General features: G+C 48.5%; 1 protein-coding gene across 4 annotated transcripts in view; it reads right to left on the reverse strand.

Annotated features, from left to right (window-relative positions):
• Positions 1–853: 853 nt before the first annotated feature.
• Positions 854–21681, reverse strand: part of LOC126547602 (uncharacterized) — a 460580-nt gene continuing 439752 nt past the window's right edge. For all 4 annotated transcript variants that reach the window (XM_050195494.2, XM_050195495.2, XM_050195493.2 and 1 more), the window contains 8 exons: positions 20515–20541; positions 20385–20438; positions 19485–19511; positions 19099–19134; positions 16103–16156; positions 14494–14583; positions 6124–6217; positions 854–4939 (listed from right to left, as the gene is read on the reverse strand). In XM_050195494.2, the coding sequence (XP_050051451.1) occupies positions 6173–6217; positions 14494–14583; positions 16103–16156; positions 19099–19134; positions 19485–19511; positions 20385–20438; positions 20515–20541 (333 nt within the window). In that variant the 3' untranslated portion in view covers positions 854–4939; positions 6124–6172. The remainder of the gene's footprint in view (positions 4940–6123; positions 6218–14493; positions 14584–16102; positions 16157–19098; positions 19135–19484; positions 19512–20384; positions 20439–20514; positions 20542–21681) is intronic.

The following is a 21681-nucleotide window of genomic DNA, read 5'->3' on the forward strand; positions in this document are numbered from 1 at the left end:
ACAGACCATAACAAACAGTTCTGGAATTCACTCTGACGAGGGGCTGAAGCACACAGCTGACGCGACCTCGCCCAGTTCGAAGCGCGGGCGGCCATCTTCTCCGTCGGCGGGCTCACCGGCCGGCCGGCTGGTGACGTTAGTCCAGAGTGCGCGCCCATTGGTGGGTGCTCGTGTGCCTCCACCTCGGAGGAGTAAACGCCCCCTTTTTTCTAAAGTTGTATCCGACTATAGGTAACCGGTTCTTTCAGTGCGGCTGAACGAAATCCGTGGCAACCGTGGTACAACGGCATGGGATGACTAGTAAAACGCAAAATGAAGCTTAAAGTACTGAACCAAGCATCCATTCTGCGTCCATTAGTATGTGATGCTTTGGCCAATCTCTTCCTTAATTGCGAACACTTATGCAAACAATGACCATGTGTGCGAGCAAAAGCTGTGAGGAGGAAAAGAACACGGAAAACTGCTCTTTGGAGGATGATTTCAGATGATTGTTTATGAAAGTGAAGCACGACACTCGGTTGACCGGAAAGCGAATTCTCGTTGTTTTTAATTGCTTGCATTTGTCGAAATGGCAAAAATAAAAAATAAAAAAATTCTAGGACCAAGTAAAGAAAAATAATATAGAGAGAAGAAGGAAAATAAACACGTCTCGCTGTTTACTATCTTTAAATATAGTGCCCGAATTGGGCCTCACCAATTAAGATATATAAAAACTTAAAACGAAGGCCGCAATAAGGCTACCTGCTTCTTTTTTGTGTATTAGTTGGCATTGTCATGGGAATGTGGCAGTAGGAACTGCGTGGACGCGCTAGTTTCCGCACAGGAACGCGGGTGATACACACAGAAACACATAAAGAGTAAAAAGTATTTTATTTCACACTATGAATACGAATGCGACGTCAAACAATAACTTAGCTTCCAACTTTGCCTCCTGAGTTTACACGAACACACTTAGTGGACTCTAGTAAAGGTGGGATTGGATGGGAGACCCAACAGCACGAGGACAGACTGCGGAGTCACCGGATCCCGAACGGCGTAAGTGGTGCCAAAGTACGTCGAACACATCGTGCTCACTCAAATGCGCCGCGTCCGAAGGAACCAACCGTTGGATATACGAAAGTCCGTTCGTGTTCAACGACGAAAGCGCCGGGTGCCAGGGCGCAACTTTCTTAAGTTCCAACGCACACGCGACAAACATGCAGAAGCGCTTACGCGGACTTGAGCAAGGAAAAGCGCACGCGGCCACTGGGGGCAAACAACGTGGACATCATGTCGGTTGTACTCAGCACGCGAACGGCCCTTTCCGCGACTCTCGTATTGAATGGGGCATGATGAATAGGCAGACCCCACGAGTTAGGCCAAGCGTGTACATTAGTATACATAACCCTGTTAACGTTTTTCTTTCTTTCTGGACAGCAATGGATGTCCTAGTAAAAAGAATAAATCACCGTGCCTTGCTGCGCCAGTAATCTTTAGGGAGCAGAAACATCCAGGCCAAAATACCAATTTAAGGCCGCACTTGCCCACAGCGCGGGAATAATGACGCCACTGCGTGGGGTCACATATCTTACGGTCTTTATTGTCTGTATTTATTTTTCTGATTAACTAATGTATTTTCGCACGTGATTTTTAAAGTTGACTGGTTGAAGTTTCATTGTCGAGAACCAGGCGTGACTCTTTCTTTGATAATGAACGATGAACTGGCTTCATTCAGACAGTGGATGCGACATCCTGTCACGTTGCAAGGGCTGTCTTGGGAATGCGACAGTGGTATTGCCACCCGACAGTGGTATTTTGCGCCGTCTTCTGGTGCCGTAAGCTTCTACTCCTGGTAAAAAAGGTATTATTTGCTACTCTTGAAGGCGAAGCCCACATACCAGTCTAACTTGACCTATACTGCTTTTCTTTGACGTTCCTTTTAACGTCCCCATGGCGGGAATTGAGCCGAAGCGGAAGGCGTGCTTATAAGGATCGCGAGTACCTCACAGTAGCGTGCGAGCGCGTCACCGATAGAAGTTTTGTCCTGCGCCATCACGGCGTGAGAAGACATTTCTGCGCTAGAAGGCCGCGTGACTCTGGTTCCTGGCGCACGCGGTGCGCGCGCGGCGCTGTTTTTTCGGCAGGGTCGAGGCACCCACCAAGGAGGTCCGAATGGAAACTTCTGGAGGGGCAGCCGCCTATGCGAGAACAAGCCGTGGGAAATGCGTATTGTTTAGTTCGTTTTTCTTTTTTTGGACACGCGCATCACGAGTGCTCTTTCTCTTCCGAATCGCAGAGATGCGTTCTAGATTACGTGAGCTATAAAAATTCCCTGTTTGCGCTACCAGAACGCTAATTTCTCGCTGAATATCGTAATCGTGGTCGACGATCAAATCATTCTCCATGCTCATTTCTCATCAAAACACCTGTGATTCAAAGAAACCTGCCGAAAGAGATTCGTATGGCCGTGATTTGCCAATTTTGAAATGGCCAAGCAGCTTACGCCGCTGCTTCGATGCCCATGGTAAGATGGCTTCTGCGGCTTCACTGCTTGCACGTTACTTTCACTCCAGGAGCTCTTCTTTTATTTGTTTCAACAACCTCCTTGAGGCGGACGTGGTTTTTCTACAGCAAGCAATCATTCGCAGGAATGGCACCACTCCAGCCGCTCGGACTGAGTGACTTCGTGGGATTGGGAGGGAAGGAAACACGGTTCTTTTCGGCGCTTTCTCGCTGGTATACGCGTCACTGGCGCATACAAACATCAAGTCGGTACACACTGGCAACTTCTGGACGCTCGCCGTCACAGTCTTTCTGCGAGCAGAGAAAAGTAAGTATTGCGCACCTTCTCGTTTCTATACACGCTCACGACACAAGACGACTGACTTTCACCGCTGAGATGTTCGCGTTATGTGTTCATTGTTTCGCTTGGCTGCGCACGGACACACACACAAAAAAGAATAGGCGCCGGCAGCAGCAGCAACGCGATGGATCCTGCCATGCGCGTCCTTGTCGGTGTTTTTTTGTCTTTTTTTTTTCCAAACTGTGAGATGAGCATATCGCGGATCGCGAACGTGAGCTTGAAATCAGGGCTTGCGTTAAGTTTTCGATTATTGGCTGTAATTTTCTGTCATAGTGTGGGACTCGCACCCGTTCACTTTTGTCTGTTTGTTTATTTGTTTCATTACTTGCAGTCGCTTCACCGCTGGACTTGCGCTTATGCAGTGCCTTCCCGAAAAAGCTGCCAGCAAAGCTGTAGGATATTTTCTCACATACGTAAGAAAGTCACTTTCATATGACCGCCTCAGACCACACGATGGATCTCGCAACGTCTACAGCACGTCCTGACGTGCTTTATTTTTTGTCTTTTCTTTTCTGCATGAGGGAATACGCTATTCACCCATCAGGCTACGTGAGAAACCACTCCAGTTTCTTGAAAGAAACATGGCAGTTCTCGTGCCTTTGCTACTGAAAATTAACAGAAGCGTATGCTTCTTCTTCGCCCAGATAAACAGCACGCGATTGTAGTACACCATCACGTACACTCCCAAATGAAATAGCTGCTCGCCGTCGGAAAACGCCACTGGTACAGCTGACGGAAACACGAAGTAGGCGTTGTTACGACAGAACAACGATAATGAGAAGACCTCAACTCATACTCATTACAAACGTAAAAAAAGAAAAGAGGGTGGTCAGAAGGAGATAGCGAGAAAGAAATGTACACTCTTAGCTACCTCTCCTTGCTTCTATACTCTACAGCGGTAGCGGACGAGCCTCGTGGTGCAGGTGAGGTGATGACATATACAATGATCGACAACGGAGAGGGAGGGAGAACCAATGCCTGCGCACCGCTAATAGGGGTGGGCTGGTCAGTGTCGCACAGCACACAGGCGTAGCGGACGGGCGTCGTTACTCGTTTGGCAGCGAGACGGCAAGGCGCGCGTCTTGCTGACTGATCCCCATCGGCCGTTTCAGTGAGAGTTCGCGCCATGCCTTCCCTCAGCTCTCGATAACGCGCATTTTCTTGTGGTTTGCTCCTGTTCTCATACGTGGCTCCACGCTGAACTTTGATTTGCATGAAACTGGGTGGTTCTGTCCGACATCGATGTATCTGATTCGTCCGGTAAGCGATGAATACCGCCTTTACATATACTGTGGCAGTATTCGCTATGATGCACAGTACCTGCTGCGGACTACTGCGAAGGTCTCTGCAAGTTAACGCAACAGTTTCATCTTGACGTGCGCATCTAGTAGCGCACTACCACCCGCTAGAGCATTTTCTTGAACGGTATCTTGAGTGAACGTCCGTGTTGACGTCCAGAAAATGTTGTCAAAGGCGCCGTCGAAAAGCCAATGTATGCTTTTCTTCGTAGTGATTCCGTTGGCCTAGGCGAACGAGCAGTTGCGAACGCCGCAGCTTCCTCGGCAGTCGCCACTTTGGATTTGCAACGCTTTCCTAACACCACCCTTCAGCCCTTCATTTCTCCTCCCCTCTCGTGAATATTTCAATAAAAGAAGTCTGGACAGAAAAACGAAAAAGAAAACAAGGTGGGGAAGTGGGCAGGTCATCAGTGGTAGGGCACGGGGCACACCTCCGCGCTCAACCGCGCTGTCATCGGGGTCGGTCGAAGAGAGCGCGTCAACTAGCGCCTGCTTGCGTTTGTGTGTGTGTGCTTGCGCGCGCGCGTCTGTGTGCGTATGTGCGCGTATGTGTGTGTGTATGTATGCGTGTGTATGTATGCGTGCGCGAGTGCGCCGGAGGCGCTGGGGCTGCAAAGAGAGCAAAACTTGCAGCGAAAAAGAACCCGTAAATAGCAGTGTGGGACTGGGGGTGGGGAGCGTGAGTCTGCTGCACGGTGCATCTCCTCCGAGGCTGCAGGCGACTGCCACCGACGTCCCGCGGCCCAATGACGAGGTCCCGGCGGCCGTGCTCTGAGGCAACGATGTCGAGCGATGACAACTGCGAACGAAAATAGGAATAAACACTGCGAAAAACGTTGACTCGCAGCCGTCCGAGGCTGGCGCGTCGAGCATTCGACGCCTGCGTGCCGACCAGTCTATGGTGGCGAAGCCAGCGTTTTCAACCAAGGCTCGCATAACTATCATTTTGTGGCAGCGCAACCACCTTGAGGTGTTCTACTGAACTTCAAGGGTACGGTTGTGACGCATTTACAGAGAATGTCTTTGTTATTATGTCAATTACATTGAGACGAGTGTATGTACCTTGCTTCTCCGACCCAAAAAGTAACTGAATGATTTTATGCAGTCAGGATGCATAGATGACGTCATGAGTCAAGTAATGGCTATCCACACAAGTGCAGCTACGGCGATGCCCCATTTAGCTCAACCTCGCAGCAAATATTCGGCGCTATAGGACTGGGGCTGCAAATCACGTCGTCCCTATTTGAGACAGCGCCGTAGGGCTGCACTGCCAATTTTTATTGCTTGTTGGCCGGTGCTAAAGCATAATTTTAGGCTGCAGAAAAAAAATGTGCATGGCGATCAGCAATGACAGAACGGTGGGAAAGTAAGCCGCGTTAATTATTTTAAACAAAAGTAACTAAAGTTGGGAGGTGTGGTAAATATTTCTATTAAGACCAGCGCAAAGAACGCACACACAAACAGAACAGAACTTAACGTGTGTTTTCTGTCTGTGTCCGCATTTCCCCCCCCCCCCCCCCCCCTAAACATGTAAATAGTTTATTAATTTCATCATTTATCCACTGATATAGTGGTGTAATATATTCCTCAAGTCGCTCACAATTTCGCTGATGTCTACACTCTACAGTCTACTCACTCACTCACTCACTCACTCACTCACTCACTCACTCACTCACTCACTCACTCACTCACTCACTCACTCACTCACTCACTCACTCACTCACTCACTCACTCACTCACTCACTCACTCACTCACTCACTCACTCACTCACTCACTCACTCACTCACTCACTCACTCACTCACTCACTCACTCACTCGCTCTAGGAGATTACCATTTATATGTGATAGATTGATTTGTCAAAAAAAGAAAAAAAAATAGCATAGATAGTTGTACCTATAGCACCTCGTATAGTGTATAGTGCATACACTGTTGCGCAAAGCACAAGCTTGTGACCGGAGCATACATAATTCTATAGTCTTACCGAGAATGCTCCTGATGGATGCCGCCAGAAGCTTCTGTAGAACGCGATCTTATGAGTCTAGTGGTTCTTCCGGTGGTACTGGTGGCATGGGACCCTGCATCACATGTTACGAATACAAAGAAAGTGAGCGGTCTACGCGAAAACAAGAAAAAGAAAAAAAAAGCTCGGTGATATTTGACGCCACAGGGAGCGTGGGACACAGTTTAAGCGCAGGCCCAACCGGGAGCCTCTACTACTGGGCTTTCCGGCGTCCGTTAGCGAAACACTGCGACTCCTTCCCTGTGCGCACTGAAATATTATACACGTGCGCTCTTGCATTCCGCTCCTATCGAACTGTTATTCTTGTGCTTGGCGCAGTAAGTCGGAGGTGTTGAACATGCGACTGTGTTAAAAGCGGCAGTACGTTGTGACCTGTCGGCGGAAACAGTAGGCTATAGAAATAAAATGAGAACAGCAGATGCGTATGAAGGTGGGAAAGTCACCAAAAGATGTCACCCCCAAGAGCGCACATTCGTTCGAAACTTAAGTCTGTGACTCCAAACAAAATCGAATACCTCGCTAGCACTGCCCCCAAAGGAAGTTGCCGGAGAATAACACTACAACTACTGCATGGGGACAAAGGACGGGAGAAAAAAAAAATGACCAGGTGCTTCAAATTCAGGGTAGTACGTGACAGCCAGAACACACAGTGATGCAGGCGAATTTATTAGTGCCAGCTGCCAAAAGTATTTCCTCGTTGTGGTCCAAAGCGCTGCGTAGTCCTAGAAAATAGCATCACCTGAAAGTAGCGCCAGGACGGCTGACTGCTCGCTTTTGACATCGCGTCCATGAAGAGACTTCATTGTGCCTACTCTTTCTTTATAGCCTTAAGCTTTGCCCTCGCGGTAGCAAAACTGTTCACTAACAAATGAGAGCGATATCAACAAATAACACTCGCGGTCGTGTTTTTCCTGCTGTGAAAAAATAAATAACATAAAGCGAGACATGATGAGCTGCGTGCTACAAATGTTACCCTATGGGATTTTCGCGACCGACATAACTTCTTGCAAAGACAAGACTCGAGCGCGTGCTACCAGCCCGGAGCGGAGAACATCCGTCCCCACATGCCGACAAAGAAAACAGATGTTCAGTATTTAGGCTTTCCACAGTAGGTGACGGCACAAATATAGTCGGCCTAAAGTTTACCGCGAATGCTTTGCATTAACGGACAGTTTACAGCTGCGCCGTCCAGATTTAAATTAGTGCTGCGATATCACGGCACGCGGCGCTTTGTGTCCCGAACGCGCCTGTAAAAGATACGGGCCGTTTTCAGAGTTCAGTATATAGTAAACAGTGGGTAGTGTAGAATGTTGTTGCCTAACCTGTCCTTCTTGAAAGCCATTCACTAGTCAAGAAAAACGAAATTCCGCTCTGTTCTATTGTAGGGAAACTGCGGTATAGTGATTTATGCAGAAAATATCTCCGCTGCATAATTTCTCTTTGTTCTATGAAAAAAAAAGAAGTTAATAAAAGAAATAAAGAAGAAACTATTGGAACAACGCAGATCTCAATAACTAACTAACAGCGGCCCACTTTGTCGCAAAATGTGAGCTGCAGTGCAAAGTTCTTAGCCTTTGGTGGAGAAGCGCGCCAGCGCGATCACATGCCAGAACACGCAGCTCACTTTGAATATATAGTCCGCGGTCACGACCTAGAAAGCGGAGATGATTATCGGAAATCTACACACATCCTTGTTTCCGCCTAGAAATTTCCATCTCCACCAATTAAACAAGCGTTTGTCCAATCATTATAGTTTATTCGCTAATGTTCGCCTTCCTGTAGAGCATTTCTGGCGTTCGATAAGCTTGCGGCAAATGGTCGCAGTTTCCCGGCCGCATCAGCATTCAGGAGAAGTCGAGAGACGTACTTGTCAGATGAAGACTGTTCGTGTATGCAACTTTCAATTGAAAGTGATGGATCAGCTTCTCTGTGCGTTCCGTGCCAGCAGTAAGTTCTCATCAAACCACCAATAATCAGGAGTGGGAACGGCATCTTACTCGAGCGACCTTCGCGTTCGTGATACAGCGGCGTATATTTCTGGATTCGCCGCTCCGGTCGCCTGTACTCACTTCTTCCCAACTAGAATATCGCGAAAGTGATCGTATCACAGAGAGTGATCGCACACGAATAGCGCCCCTATAGTATGTCACAAAAGTGCGAAAGCCAACGATCTTGACGGTAAGCAAGAAAAGACGAAAAAACAAAGAAAAACGAAATATATGTGGTGACGCCACCTTGGAGCTTCTCTAACGTTTCGCTGTGCCGTCATGCATTTTAACAGCGTCTATAGTCGGGTCTGGCTAATTGTTTATCGGTAAAGAAGGGTTGCACTGAATTCGAAAGGAAACAAAGTGTCGACCTAGGAGGCTTTAGGGCCTTTCCATGAGCCGGTACTGCCAAAGTACTAGAACGCCTTGAAATCCGTGGTGTCACTTGACGTGCCGGTGCTGAAGTTCCGGCTCTAAATTCAAAAGAAAGGGCACTTGGGCCTTCATTTTCTCCGCTGATAATAAACCAGTTTAGCGCCAGATGAATGAAGAGATCATTTTTAAATGATGCGTTACCAGCCTAAATTGATTTAGCGGTACTGTTTAGCGTCCATTTTGGTGCTCATTTTCTGTGCAGGCGAGCGCCGTCGAGCGCTGAAGTGCCCGACGCATAAGAGGTGTCCCCTTCGTGGACGAAAGCGATGGCATTTACACTTTTGTTGCAGACTGCACGCCAGTTGATATGCTTTCGAGCAGGACGCTCGGCATTCAGGAGCGCCGTTCTCTATATTCGCAAGCAAACCGCGGGCCTTTATACGTTCGCCGACGCGATTGCATGCAGTTGTCACTTTCTCTTTTCTCGCCGCGGTCTCGTTTATGCAGCGTATTTATCAGTGTCTTCCGGCCCGGTGACGCTGCGGGGTGAAAGCGTGAAGCCAGAGTCAAAGGGCCTCGACTCGGGCGGTCGGGCGCGCCGCAGAGAAATGCACCCGGAAAATCTATACACAAGACGAACGGCTCTCGCTGTGCGCCCTTATAGTCTGTCTCCGGTCGAGGCAAGATAGGGAGATGAAAGAAACGAAGCAAAACATGTAGGTGCGTGCCATTAAAAAATATGTGTGCCGAGGCGATGGCAACCGTTAATAATGCGAGGGAACAATGCTATGCGAAAGAAAGGAGATGAAACGATATAGGAAGGAGCTTTTGCTCGTTACTTTTTTGGCAAGTGCGCGCAATAGAAAAAGGTGTAAATGCTTTGAACAGTTAGAGGCGTTGAACACTTCACTGTGTTATAAGCGGGTTGTACTCTGTTTTTGCTACTATTTCTGAGGCTACTGGCTGCAGCACTAGCGCGAGGCACAGGTGACGCCGAAGACTGCAGACCTCTACTGACATGCGGGACAGGAACGTAAAATATATTGCTTTTTGTAATATTTTCTTTAATTCATCGCGAATATAAAAAAAAGGGTGCGGTGGGAACTTTATGATGACCTCTCCAATAAGTGAGGATATCTGAGAATTTGCGTTTATTAAGTTGCACGGCGTTCACGCGGATTGGCGGTGGGGTTTGGAACCAGCATACCCGAAGCGCGTTCAAGACCTCAGAGATCGTAGCGGCTAAAGAAGTTAAAGAAGGTAGAGCCGGGACAATTCAACCATGTCATGAGGAGAGACGCGAACTATACCGGTAAAGGGAAGGTAGTGAAAACATAAAGTAACACTAGGTTGACCTGAGTAAATGTAGCAATCGACTGAGATTTATTCAGGACGATATCCGAGCCGACCACTGCAGAAAAGGAGCCGGCAAACGATGGGACAAAGCCGAACAAACACACAAAGACAGTGTGGCCCCACGTGGTGTAGCTGTGCCTTATCAGAACTTCATGATATGTATATCGAAAACGGGTGTCCGTAAATGTGCGCAGCTTAGTACCCAATGTCTTTAACTGGAACGTCTTTGGTGTGTGTGTGTGTGTGTCTCCATGTGTGCGTGTTTTTTTTGTTTTTTTTTGAGCGTTTTCCTCTGTCATCTTTCTAACCCCTGTCTCTCATCCCCAGTGTAGGGTAGCAAACCGGAGACTGATATCTGGTTAACCTCCCTGCCTCTCCTCTTCATCTCTCTCTCTCTCCGAGTAATGGTAGAACTATATTTTTTGTGCTATGAATAAGGTGCGTAAGGCGATATGCAGCAATATAACTGGATTTCACGCCTCACTACTATAAAAAAAGAACGAACCAATTATTAACTCGGTGCTAGTAGACCACAGGTTAGTAAAAGTAGCTTAACGTTAGTTACCATCACATGAAACCGTCAGTTGGACCGGTTCGTTGCGGTTTTACTTAGAGAACGTACGCGCCTATTCTGGGTGTCTCTTCTACTAAAACATTAGTATAAAATTAGCAATAGATAGGGAGCACAGGTACACGATCGTACTACCTATCGATTAATAATCCCTTACTTTCTATCTCTCTCTCTTTCCTGTCACTTTTTCTTCCCCTCCCCTCTCTCCCCAGCGTAGGGTAGCAAACAAGATCTTCCCCTCTGGTTAACCTCCATGCCTTTCCCATTTCTTCTGTCTCTCTCTAGCAATCGGTAGGAGGAGCTAGCTTATGAGAATTTTTTTTTTCTAAGAGTGCTTTCCTCGCTGCCTGATCTTTAGAGAGACTGCCGATGTCTCAAAAAAAAAAAAAAAAGACGCCATTCTCTTGATTATACGGTGGAACTGTTGCATGACGCTCTGAATATTCTAATAGAACTCTCCACTGCACAGCGAAGTAGTTTAATATAACGTACGAAATATTCAATAAAAGCTTGCGCGAGATGGCATTGGAGCTCGGACTGAGTCCATTGAAACCCCGGAATTCAGATCATCAAGAACTAGCGCCTCTAGCGGCAGCGGTCAAGAGATACATGCGATTTAATCCTTACAGGGAATAAAGCTTAACTTGCTAGAGAAAACGGGTTCTGTACACTGAGCTACACATCACGCATGTCAGCAGCACTGTCGTTGGATTAGCTTGAATATCCTTATCCAAACAGCGCGCAAAGTTCGTACTATGGGAGGCATAGGGCGTTGGCAAGGTTTAGAAGTAATCTCCCGAAAAGAAAAGAAAGAAAACAAAGGAAAAAAGAAAAACAAATTAGGACTACTTGATTTCTGAACCAAGCTAAGTTACCAGCTTCAAAGGTAAACTTTTGGCAGATATCTGCCTGGCCGGGGACAACCAAATTTAGCCCGTGTGCTGCGAAGGGCTGGGGTTGATGTCGCTCACAAGCCTCTCTCCACAGTCAGTAGCGCCCTCTTTTGTCCAAAAGACCGCGTTCCTGTCTAAAAGGCGCAGGGCATTGGGTACAAAATTGTGTACAAAGAATAAAAAATATCCAAAACGCCGGGTAAAACCAATCGTTCGTTAGGGACACTATACCCGCCCTTTACGCTAAAGGTCTACGAAAAGTGCCTGCACGCCTGTGAAAGCGCCCAAAGCGCATATAAGCGCTGCTGCGCCTCACGGCATCTCACCCCTGAAGAATGAGCCGGTCGGGCTCCGAAACGTCGGGTTTTTAAAATAAATTTTGGTTGGAGCCTTCCTTGTCGTTCACTCAGATAACCAGTTTGCCATAGGAACAGTGAAAGAAGTCACAGTTGGGTAAGAAACTGTTGCATGAATTGGTATCCGCCAGTGTTTGTACATTGGTTTCCGACTCTGCTTTCAGCTCGTTAAAACAGCACGTCTCGAAAGCTCCCAGAAATGTGGCTTAAAGAGCAGTTTTCAAAGAAGTCACACAGTTATAGCTGAGCTCGCTGTGCGGTCCCATGCATAGTAACACGCAGACGACCAAGCCGAAGTGAGCGCAAAATAAATAACTTACAGGGTTTTACATGCCAAAACCATGATCTCATTATGAGGCACGCCGTAGTGGGGGCTCCGGAAATTTGGACCACCTAGCGTTCTTTAACGTGCACCTAAGTAATAAGTACACGGGTGCTTTCGCATTTCGCCCCCATCGAAATGCGGCCGCCGCGGCCGGGATTCGATCCAGCGACCTCGTGCTTAGCAGCCCAACGCCATAGCCATTGAGGAAGTGAGCGTAGCTGGTGATGTTCAGCTTCCACGTTGCGACCTTCTGAGTCATGACGTCACGACACACACGCCTCCTTAGAAACGAAACCGAAACCGGTTCGTAAAAAATTCACAGTAGTAAATTATTTAGGGCGCTCAGAGGCATAGTAATTTTCTTTTTTTCCATGGATTCGAGGTCCAGTAGCTTCATTTAACCCTAACAAATAAACAGTCGATAGCGTCTGCCTCCAGCTATAAGGGTGGACTGCTGTCCAGGGGTCAACCAATTCACAAACCACTGCGACGGTTCAGTGAATGATTAGCGGAACATTAAACTACTGCCTTTTCAAGAGGCAAACAGCTATTGTATCTGCCATGTCACTACAAGTATGCACAGCTAACAAGCATTGTTGGCAGTGGTGGCTGCCAGCTATGCTAGTCGGGCTGCGGATTAATTTGAGCACGGAATGATCTTTACTCGGCAACAAAATCCCAGCACGTGGCCGGTTTTTGAATCTGCCACGTAGGAATGCAGCGCCCATGGCCAGGAACTGGACCCTTGTACTCGCACTCAGCAGCCAAATGCCATCATCGCTAAGTCGCTCAAGTAGTAAGCAAATGGTGTTGCTATGATGCATCTATTCTATAAAAGGCAGCCGAAAGAGAAACTGAAAGACTTATAGTGAGCTCAAGCGAAACCGTATTACATACATTCACACATGAGGACCAACACAGATACATAATTTTGTAAGAAAGTTTAGCAATGCGATTACACGTCGAACTGCTTTCATTTGCCCTCTGGGGCCGTAGTTTGTAACCATTCATTTCATTTTCCATTCTTGTCGCTCTTCAACATCGACTCAGACATTCGGTACCGCCAGAATCGGTCACTCGGTGCTACGGATCATAAGAAATGAAGAACGGACAATGAAAACGAATCGTTGCAACCGTAAGTGTTCAGTTCCCATAAGTGTTACACTCTAAGAAAAATCCAGGGGAAAACGGGAGTAACTGCGCCGTTAGTCCTAAAAAGGGCGCTTTCGTCCCTCAAAGGACTAACTGCATGAATGTGCGTGCCGTGTGCAAATTTCGGAGAGTAAGCGTTTAGTCCCTGCTCGGAAAGAGAGGAATGGGAGGACGAACGGCAACAGTTACTTCCCAGGCACTTCGCTGTTTTCGTCCGTGTCATGGAGCGATGCGGCGAAAACGGTATTGTCCATAAATTGTGAATGGTTCGAAGTTCGTGCATTGTCTATTGAACTACATGCAGAGCAGCACCTTGCCTCTTCGTGAGAAAATTACGTGAAACTTAATACTGGAATGTGAAGAAGCATGCCCTTCGTGCGCACCCCATAAATGAGCGATACACATTAAACGCGCAAGTCATTGATAGACGGCTAGATTTTCTTGGTCAATAGTACCTCAGTTCCTTCCGTTCCAAGGAGGTTGCGAACTGAAGCGATGTGTAGCTCAAACGGCACACGCTAAACGACAGAGAAATTGCCCTTCTCTGTCGTCTTCGATGCCCCGTTTGAGCTCGCTACACGTATACATGGCGTAGTGCCTCAGTATAAATCACCCTAAGAATACTCGGGCTGATTTCTTTTCGCAGTCGCTTATGGTTGCAAGTACACTCAACGTTAGACTCTCACTGCATAGCTTGCACAAAATACGGAGTCACTTTTATATTGCCGCACTTGCGTTCCCATGTTTAACCTTGCCTAAATATCCCGTCTTGTCAACCAAGCGGCGTGGTGAAGTGGTTAGAGTACCTGACTTGTGAGCGAGAGGACGTGAGTTGGGCTCCTGCTCTGGGTCACGTTTTTTTTCAGCTCATGATATTTTTATTAGGGTATAAATGCCTAATTGAATTAATGCCACCTTTGCGGAGCATCGGAACGAATTACCGTTACTCCCTTGAGGACCATCGGGCAGGGGCAACTGTTAGTCACCGAAGGAGTACGCGCATGAGGAGTAACAGTTCATCCCATGTCAGTTCGTCCCCAAAAGGACTAATGGTTGTGGCAAATCAGTTAGTCCCCAAAAGGACTAACCTTCCTACCCCTTTTAGTCCTTTTTTTCTTATAGTGTACAAGTATATCTAAATGGATCGGCACAGGGATACTGGCTAAAAAAAATGGGCATTGAAGAAACAGCCCCTGGGTAACACAATGCAGACGTGCTCTGAATCCGACGTCAACTAGGCGGGTAGACGCTGCCACTGGAAACCCCATTTGGCAACAAGGATGCGCGTGATATCCATGAGAGTAATGGCCCGTACGCCTAATGTGTTCGGTGGCTTCCAGCCGCACCCGGGCAGTGGCAGGCCGTCCGGGCCAAGTGGGCACGGTGCATCCAGTCCTGGTACTCCCTGCAACCAATAAAGAGAGGATGATAGTTGGTGCATATATGGGAGCAAACAGCGCTAAACACTCGACAAGCAATGAGAAGGCACAGGACGCGCTGACTATCAGCAGAGATAGTCCAAGCACGACCCAAACAACCTGCAGATCGCACGTGGCGCAAGTGAAACCACACTAATAGCAAAGGTGTGCTATTTCTCTATCACTCAGGCACGCGAAGTTAAATCAGGCGTACGCTAACCAGCTGCGGTAGCCCAGTGTTGCGCGGCTGAGCTCGAGGGCGCCGGTTCGATCCCGGCCGCATTCCGACGAGGCAACGACGCCCGTGTATCGTGCATTGGATGCACGTTAAAGAACCGCAGGTGGTCAACATTTTTCCGGAGCACCGCGCTACGGCGTGCCTCATAATCAGATCGTGGTTTTGGCATGTAAAAACCACAGAATTTTAACCATGCATGTGTACTCATAAGACGGCTCACTGTGATGAATAGAAACGACCTGAAATATTTGACACGCTCATCCCTCGCGATACGTTCTGAGGATGTGCACATTTTGAAACTTCGGCACACACGTACCCGCACAGTGCATTGCGATATCGCTGCCCGTTTTTGCTGCCAGAAAACGGTCCTTAACACAACGGCCACTTCGCACGGTGTACAAGTTCAATCGCAAGAGGCGGAAATTCGTAGACCGCGATCAGTCACGGATGAACCACCGAGTGCGACGCTTTCTTGGTTAGGGTTTTGTGTCTATCTTAATGTTTCTTGTTCTTCGCGCTCATATTAAGGTTTATAAGCTACTTTTCAGGTAATAAACCGTTTCACTGATAGTCAGCGCCGTATTTGGGAGCTGTTTGCACCCAAATTACACACTTGTGGATCAAGACACGACTTGGAAACATGCAGTAGCTTAGCCAACATAGGATTTTACGCGCGATTGACAAACAGTGGAATCCGCAGTAACCAGTGCCACGATAGACTATGACCTCAGTTTTGCGCCTTTAATTTTGGGACGACGCCGTCTCGCAAATTATTTTGCTCCATTTACTGACCGTTCTCGTGTGCGTGCAGCTATTGTCGACTTGTTACGACAGTCAGCGACCTCAACATGCCACGAGTGTTCCCACCGCACACGCACCGTTGTGGTAGTGACGTAGTAAGCTATATGGCACTTCACTCGCTATCCCTTACACTTTACAGGTTTAGAGCACTCCCTGCGAGCGAAGAAGAGTAGGAACAACGAAACGCTACTACTCATTCGCCAGCGCAATTTACTTTTCGGGCTCACTAATGACTGGTCCCCGAGAGCTCGACGCGCAGCGTGCAAAGTGACGGCGCCGCAGGCAATCGCCCGCTGTAGGTTCGCTGTGCCTAGTGCATTCTGTCAGTGTTCATTTTCTTTCCCGCGAAGCATCGACCAAAGGTTAATTCCCAGGGCTTCGCTGAGAACGACACTATACACTCCCGTGCAATTTCGCGCGACACCAGAGCAGGGTATACATTGATATGCAAAGCAAGCAATGTTTACTTGATCGCCTTTATCGCCCTTGTCTCCTTTCTTTCCACGCTTCCCACGGGGTCCCTAAAAACAGAAAAAACGAAAAAAAGAACAGACAAAAGTGAGTGACTCTCGATTTCATCATGCCCCAGGACAGCGCTCGACGGCCTGATAGGCGGGGACGTTCGCCACTGCTCGCCTTTGTCCGCAGCGCGTGTCTCGGGCCTAGGGCAGCGCGTGGTTGGATGCGGACAGCGCTTTGTCTCGCGCTGCCCACGAATGCAGCGCTTGAACGCGCTAAATTAAGGAGCCCGAGCAGCGAGGTGGTTGAGATTGGCAAAAGTTATTTCGGGCACAGCTCGGAAAAGTCACAACTTCGCCACCTTAACGATACGCCATATACGACATGCCATTGATATGCACCGCGTTCATCACTCTCGAAAAAAAGTTTTTTTTTCTCTGGGTATTTTCATTTCCACGCTGCGTCAATACACGGTTAAAACACTTACACCCTTAAGGGTGTTTTCTTGTGGCACTGGTAACAACCCTTATCGTTAGGGCTTTACAAAAATTTATAGAGGACGACAACGGAGCTCTAACTAGACGTGCTATGACAAAAGACGTAGCTGAAAACTATGTAATCATTCTGACAACCTTGGGCGCACAGAAATATCCGACAAGAAAATTTCACAGGGAGAGATATGAAACTCTCCTGATGGATATTTCTGTGCGCCCAATGCTGTCAGAATGATTACATAATTTTCAGCTACGTCTTTTGTTCTTTTGTCATCGCATGTCTAGTTAGAGCTCTGTTGTCGTCGTCTATAAAATTTTGCAAGGCTCTAACGGTAAGGGTGTCACCAGTGCGACAAGAAAACACCCTTAAGGGCGTACACATTTTTACAGTGCTATAGAAACAAAACAAGGTCTAAGTGAGGAATTGTTGGCCCTTCTTGGCCACCGCCTTCATCTCACCGTCATCGGGGTCGTCGCTGGCCAAAACCATTGACAAGTTGAGCAAATTTTTAGGCATACGTACAAATGGAGACTCCACGTACAATATCGACAAACACTGCAGAAAACACAGAAAATCACCGTTTGCATTTGCGGCACGTTACTGGAGAGTTTTAGGTTAGGGTACGCAAGTGGCTTGCGTACGCAAGAACTAGGGGCGACGGCACTGCGCATGCTCCGACCCCTACATTTGGGTCTGCGCATGCGCAGTACCGTGCCTCATAGTTCTTGCGTACGCAAGCCGCTTGCGTCCCCTAATCTAAGACTCTCTACTAACTTATAAAAATCTCGCAAGAACTTGACCATTTACGCAGAGTGTGAAAAGTGTTTATCCTAGCAGTTTTCTTTTTCAAACACAATATTCTCCTTCGTTGTCTGTCCTTTATCTCGTAAACTGAATAAACATTCCCTTTCTTATTTGCGAAAGGATTTGGTTAAACTTTTACAGACAGAAAGCTAAGACAGGTGTACGCGGTCTGCGACGGTGCGCGAGTCACAGAGGCTGCCTTTTCGTTGCGTACAAAGCAGCTGCATGTATCGCTCTTTAAGGTGCCGACCTGCACGCGAGAGATAATCAAATCTGCACGTAAGCGTGGAGCTAAAGAGAAATATCTTGCCGCCGAGCTCAAAACTACCTATCGTCTCTACTATATCATGCCCTACTTCAGCGAAAAAAGCCTTCTGCCAAAGGCTCCAAGAGGTTCGTGAGGAGTAAATAGGCAGAGTTTGTAAAGTCTCTTCTGGCAGGGGTGACACCAACCGAGACTGCACGGTCAAGCTTGCTAGTGATTTTACGTCGAGTCCGATATAATGTTGCTTTATCCGCTGCAGTTGTGGACCTATACGTATATCAGCCTCTTCTTGGGGCTGGAAAGTGTCTCGACCTGACTTATCTGCCGCTTCTCACTGACTAGCGAAAAAAAAAATGACTACGCTTTTTTTCCCCAGAGGAAGAGATATCTTGTAGTCAATTGTTCGACGAAAGTTCGTCTGGTCAGGTAACATGAGGATGAAGAAATTGCGGTCACTGACCAAGTCAAGGTAAAAATAACACAGAGACGTTACGGGATCAAGGAACCAGTACGGGCCCCGAAACGCCTCTGTGTTATTTTCACCTTGACTTGGTCAGTGACCGCAATTTCTTCATCACGAAGAGATACCTTGCCGAGGAAATTTCTGCAAAATACACCTTCAAGTTTCTCCATTTGTACCAACACGCAATAACCTAGGACTGAAATTTCCTCTTGCCAGAAATATAGGGTTATAGCAATTCGTTTAAATTTAGAGCGCATCGAACGACTGTGTGTTCAGCCTGTGTGTTCATTCGGAAACCTCTCCGAGTGCTAAGAAATTTGCACCTTGTATTGCGCCTCGAGAAAAAATTTTGAGATTATTTAATAGACGTAGCAGTGTATATAGGCTGTCCCAGCTAACGTTAGTCAAGCTGTTCAACAACAACAACAACAACAACAACAACAACAACAACAACAACAACAACAACAACAACAACAACAACAACAACAACAACAACAACAACAACAACAACGATTAAAAATGCGCGATACAAAATATAATTATAAAACACGTCAGAGATCTGATGACCGAACACCGTAGGTCTTAAGATCGTATTTCGCAGCGCCTTTTCTTAATTCTCTTTTTTTTTTTCGTTGAACAGCTTAGTTAACGTTAGCAGGGTCACACGGTATAGGAGCGGGAGCGAGTCGTGCCTCTGAAATAGCTCGTGCTACATTCCTTACGCTAGCATTCTATCGCGTCGCTTATAATAAGCGAACCACGCGTGCACCTCAATGCCCGCTTCGCGCCTGGAGCTCCGCGGGCGAGACAACCACCGCTGCAGTCTCGGACTCAATCACGCCCGCGTATTGGGAGCGTCGGTGCGGATGGGGCGCCGGAAGGCGCTTTCTGCATGGCAGCGCCTTATAAGCACGCTCTGCTCGCTTGCGAAGAATTCGCACGGGATGGAAATCCGGGAAGACAAAGCTGACACTCACCAATATGCCCGTCTCACCCCGCTCGCCCTTGGGTCCCTGCAAAAGAAAGGGGCGGCAAGAGGAAGAGAGCGTCAGTGGACACCGTCGTCCCTGCTGAGCCTAGGACGGAGCCACGATGGGCGGTGGGGACTCGCAAGCATCACACACAGTCACGCACGCACACGCAGAAGAAGAAGAAAAAAAAGAGCGACGTGAACAACACTGCAGGTCAGCGGCCAACAGCGCAGCAGCCCCCAGCATGCACACGGCTGTAGCAAACAGGGAGGGGACGGGTAGGAAGGGCAGGAGGCTCTGTCGCGCGTTGGGGTTGAGGGTATGTGACCGCGCACCACGAGCCAGCGGCTGCGCACGGGGCCCCGTAGTCTAGAGAGGAGCTTCATAATTACCGGTAACCCTGGGATGCCGTCGGTGCCCTGATTTCGAGGAGGGGGAAAAGGGGATGGAAGAAGAAGAGACGACTCATTAGAAGACGTTAGCACAGCAGCGAGACAGCCGGTCGGCGCACAGGGCTGGCCGACTGCCCAATGTGCAACGACACAGATGTCGCGCAAAGAGAAACAACAACGCAAGTTCTGACAGGCGCTGAGCCAGCAGCTGAGGACCAAATATTCGACAACCTCAGTCAGCGGGCGCAGCTCGTCCGTGGGATAATCGTGAGGTGGAAACTTTGGTTGCACAAGTTTATTTCGAATAAGAAGCTGCACGAGCGGTATGCCACAATTGCACTGCTAGTTGATAATCTTGCTGAATCCACGCGTCCACCTACGGCAATCAGTCATTCGAGCCAGTTTTGTAGAGTTTCGCACTGCATGTTGAGGTAAGCTAAGGCAAGGCACAGAAAAAAAATGAGCGAGAGGAAGAGGTAAAAAAAAAAAAAAATAATCTACACACATACCACCAAGTTGCACAGCCGGAACTTGCGTTAGACACAATTAATTTTCAGGTTAAAATCATATCCATTCGAAATATCCCGAGCTAGGACGTGTAAAAGTAGAAAAAAAAAAGAATGAATGACGTGCCCGCTTGGCAGCCTGCAGCGATGCGTGCATGCTCCTTGTACGGCGTCTGGAATAATGCCTAGCGAGGAGCCACGCACGTCTCTGTCACGAGTCGGTCTGTCTGACCAGGTGCGCGTCAGCGCGCGCTGACGTGCGCATTAGCGCATTTGCTACATGCGCTGCATCTCGCGGTGAAGCCGAGACCACGCAGGTATTCCACGGAAGCCGGGATTGCAAGAGAAACAAACAAAGAGAGAAAAGAAAATCAAAGCAGCATCGCCGACTTACGGGAAGGCCGGGCTCTCCTTTCTCGCCTTTGTTACCTGGCGCACCACGCTCGCCCTGCGTGGGAAGCGGACGCGCGCTTACCGTAAATGCCTCCCTTCGCCAGAGCGCTCGTGCGATCCCGGCACGTTACCTTCATTCCGTCCAGCCCCGGCGGCCCCTGTGGGTAGGAAGAGGGTCGAGAAAGAAAACGGGACCATGGGTCAGCGGAGTTCGCATCGCGATCCAAGCGCCACCGCGCGAGCCACAACGCGGTGGGTGCGGGGGGGGATAGTATGCGAGGCGGGGCTGAGCGTCAGTCATACCACAAACAATCACACCATGCACCTCGCCAGAATGTGTTAACGTGTGCTCCCATCACCAGTGGCCTGTCTCACACCCCGGCGGCTCTCCTGCAAAGATGCGTCACTCGCGCGAACAAGCACGGTTAGTTGGAACGTGGAACTTTGCACCGCGGCCACACGGTTCCGGCAGGCGCGGGCTACAGGCGCGCCGGCACGACGGCGGACCACACTTACAATACGCGCGTATATAGACCTGCCCAGCTATGCGCGACAAAGGTCTTATGTCACGCTCGACATTATAACGTGACACGATATAAGCTCGACAAGCTTATAACAAGCCTCCGCCCCCACAAAGACAAAAATAAAAGTATAGCAAGGATGAAGGACGGTTAGGGCAGTAACTCTAGAATAGGGGGAAGGGGGAGGGGGGCTTCTCGTGTGCACACAACCATGTGCTGAGACACGGGGCGTAGGCACTGGCAGACCTGTACTTGACCTAGCGGGGAGTTTTCTTCCTTAGAATGGTCTACGGGCGCGTTCGCTCGCTTCCTTGTCGCCATCGACGAGTGATTTTGTGTTTGCCGCCTGTGCCGTAAGTAACCACTCACAAGAACCACGACTACCCGTTCCCCACCTTCTTTCCCCTCCCCTGAGGAACGGGTTCGCTCTCTCCGCTTTTTATGTCATGCGTTCTTTGCAACCATTTGAGAGCAGGCTTCATCGTCTGCAAAATGTCTGACGAAAATGCTTTTTTTTTTTCTGTGTCTGCCAAACTGTACTAGCAACTTGTTGCTTCTGCGCTGACAAATACCCAACGTAGCTAAGCACAGTCGCTGCGATGGAGTAAATTGGAGAAGGTGTTGGTGGAATGGCTAGAGGGCAAAGTGGCAGCATGCAAGGTACAGAGAAGGCAGCGTGAGTAGGCGTGCTGTACACTCCCGAGTGCACGACGAAGAGTGCGTCTTGTGAGGCTGAGAGCTTCAATTCTGATCAACGGAAGTGTTTACGATCGGAAT

This window comes from Dermacentor andersoni, chromosome 1 (assembly GCF_023375885.2).
Source record: "Dermacentor andersoni chromosome 1, qqDerAnde1_hic_scaffold, whole genome shotgun sequence".
In the NCBI taxonomy this organism is placed as follows: domain Eukaryota; kingdom Metazoa; phylum Arthropoda; class Arachnida; order Ixodida; family Ixodidae; genus Dermacentor; species Dermacentor andersoni.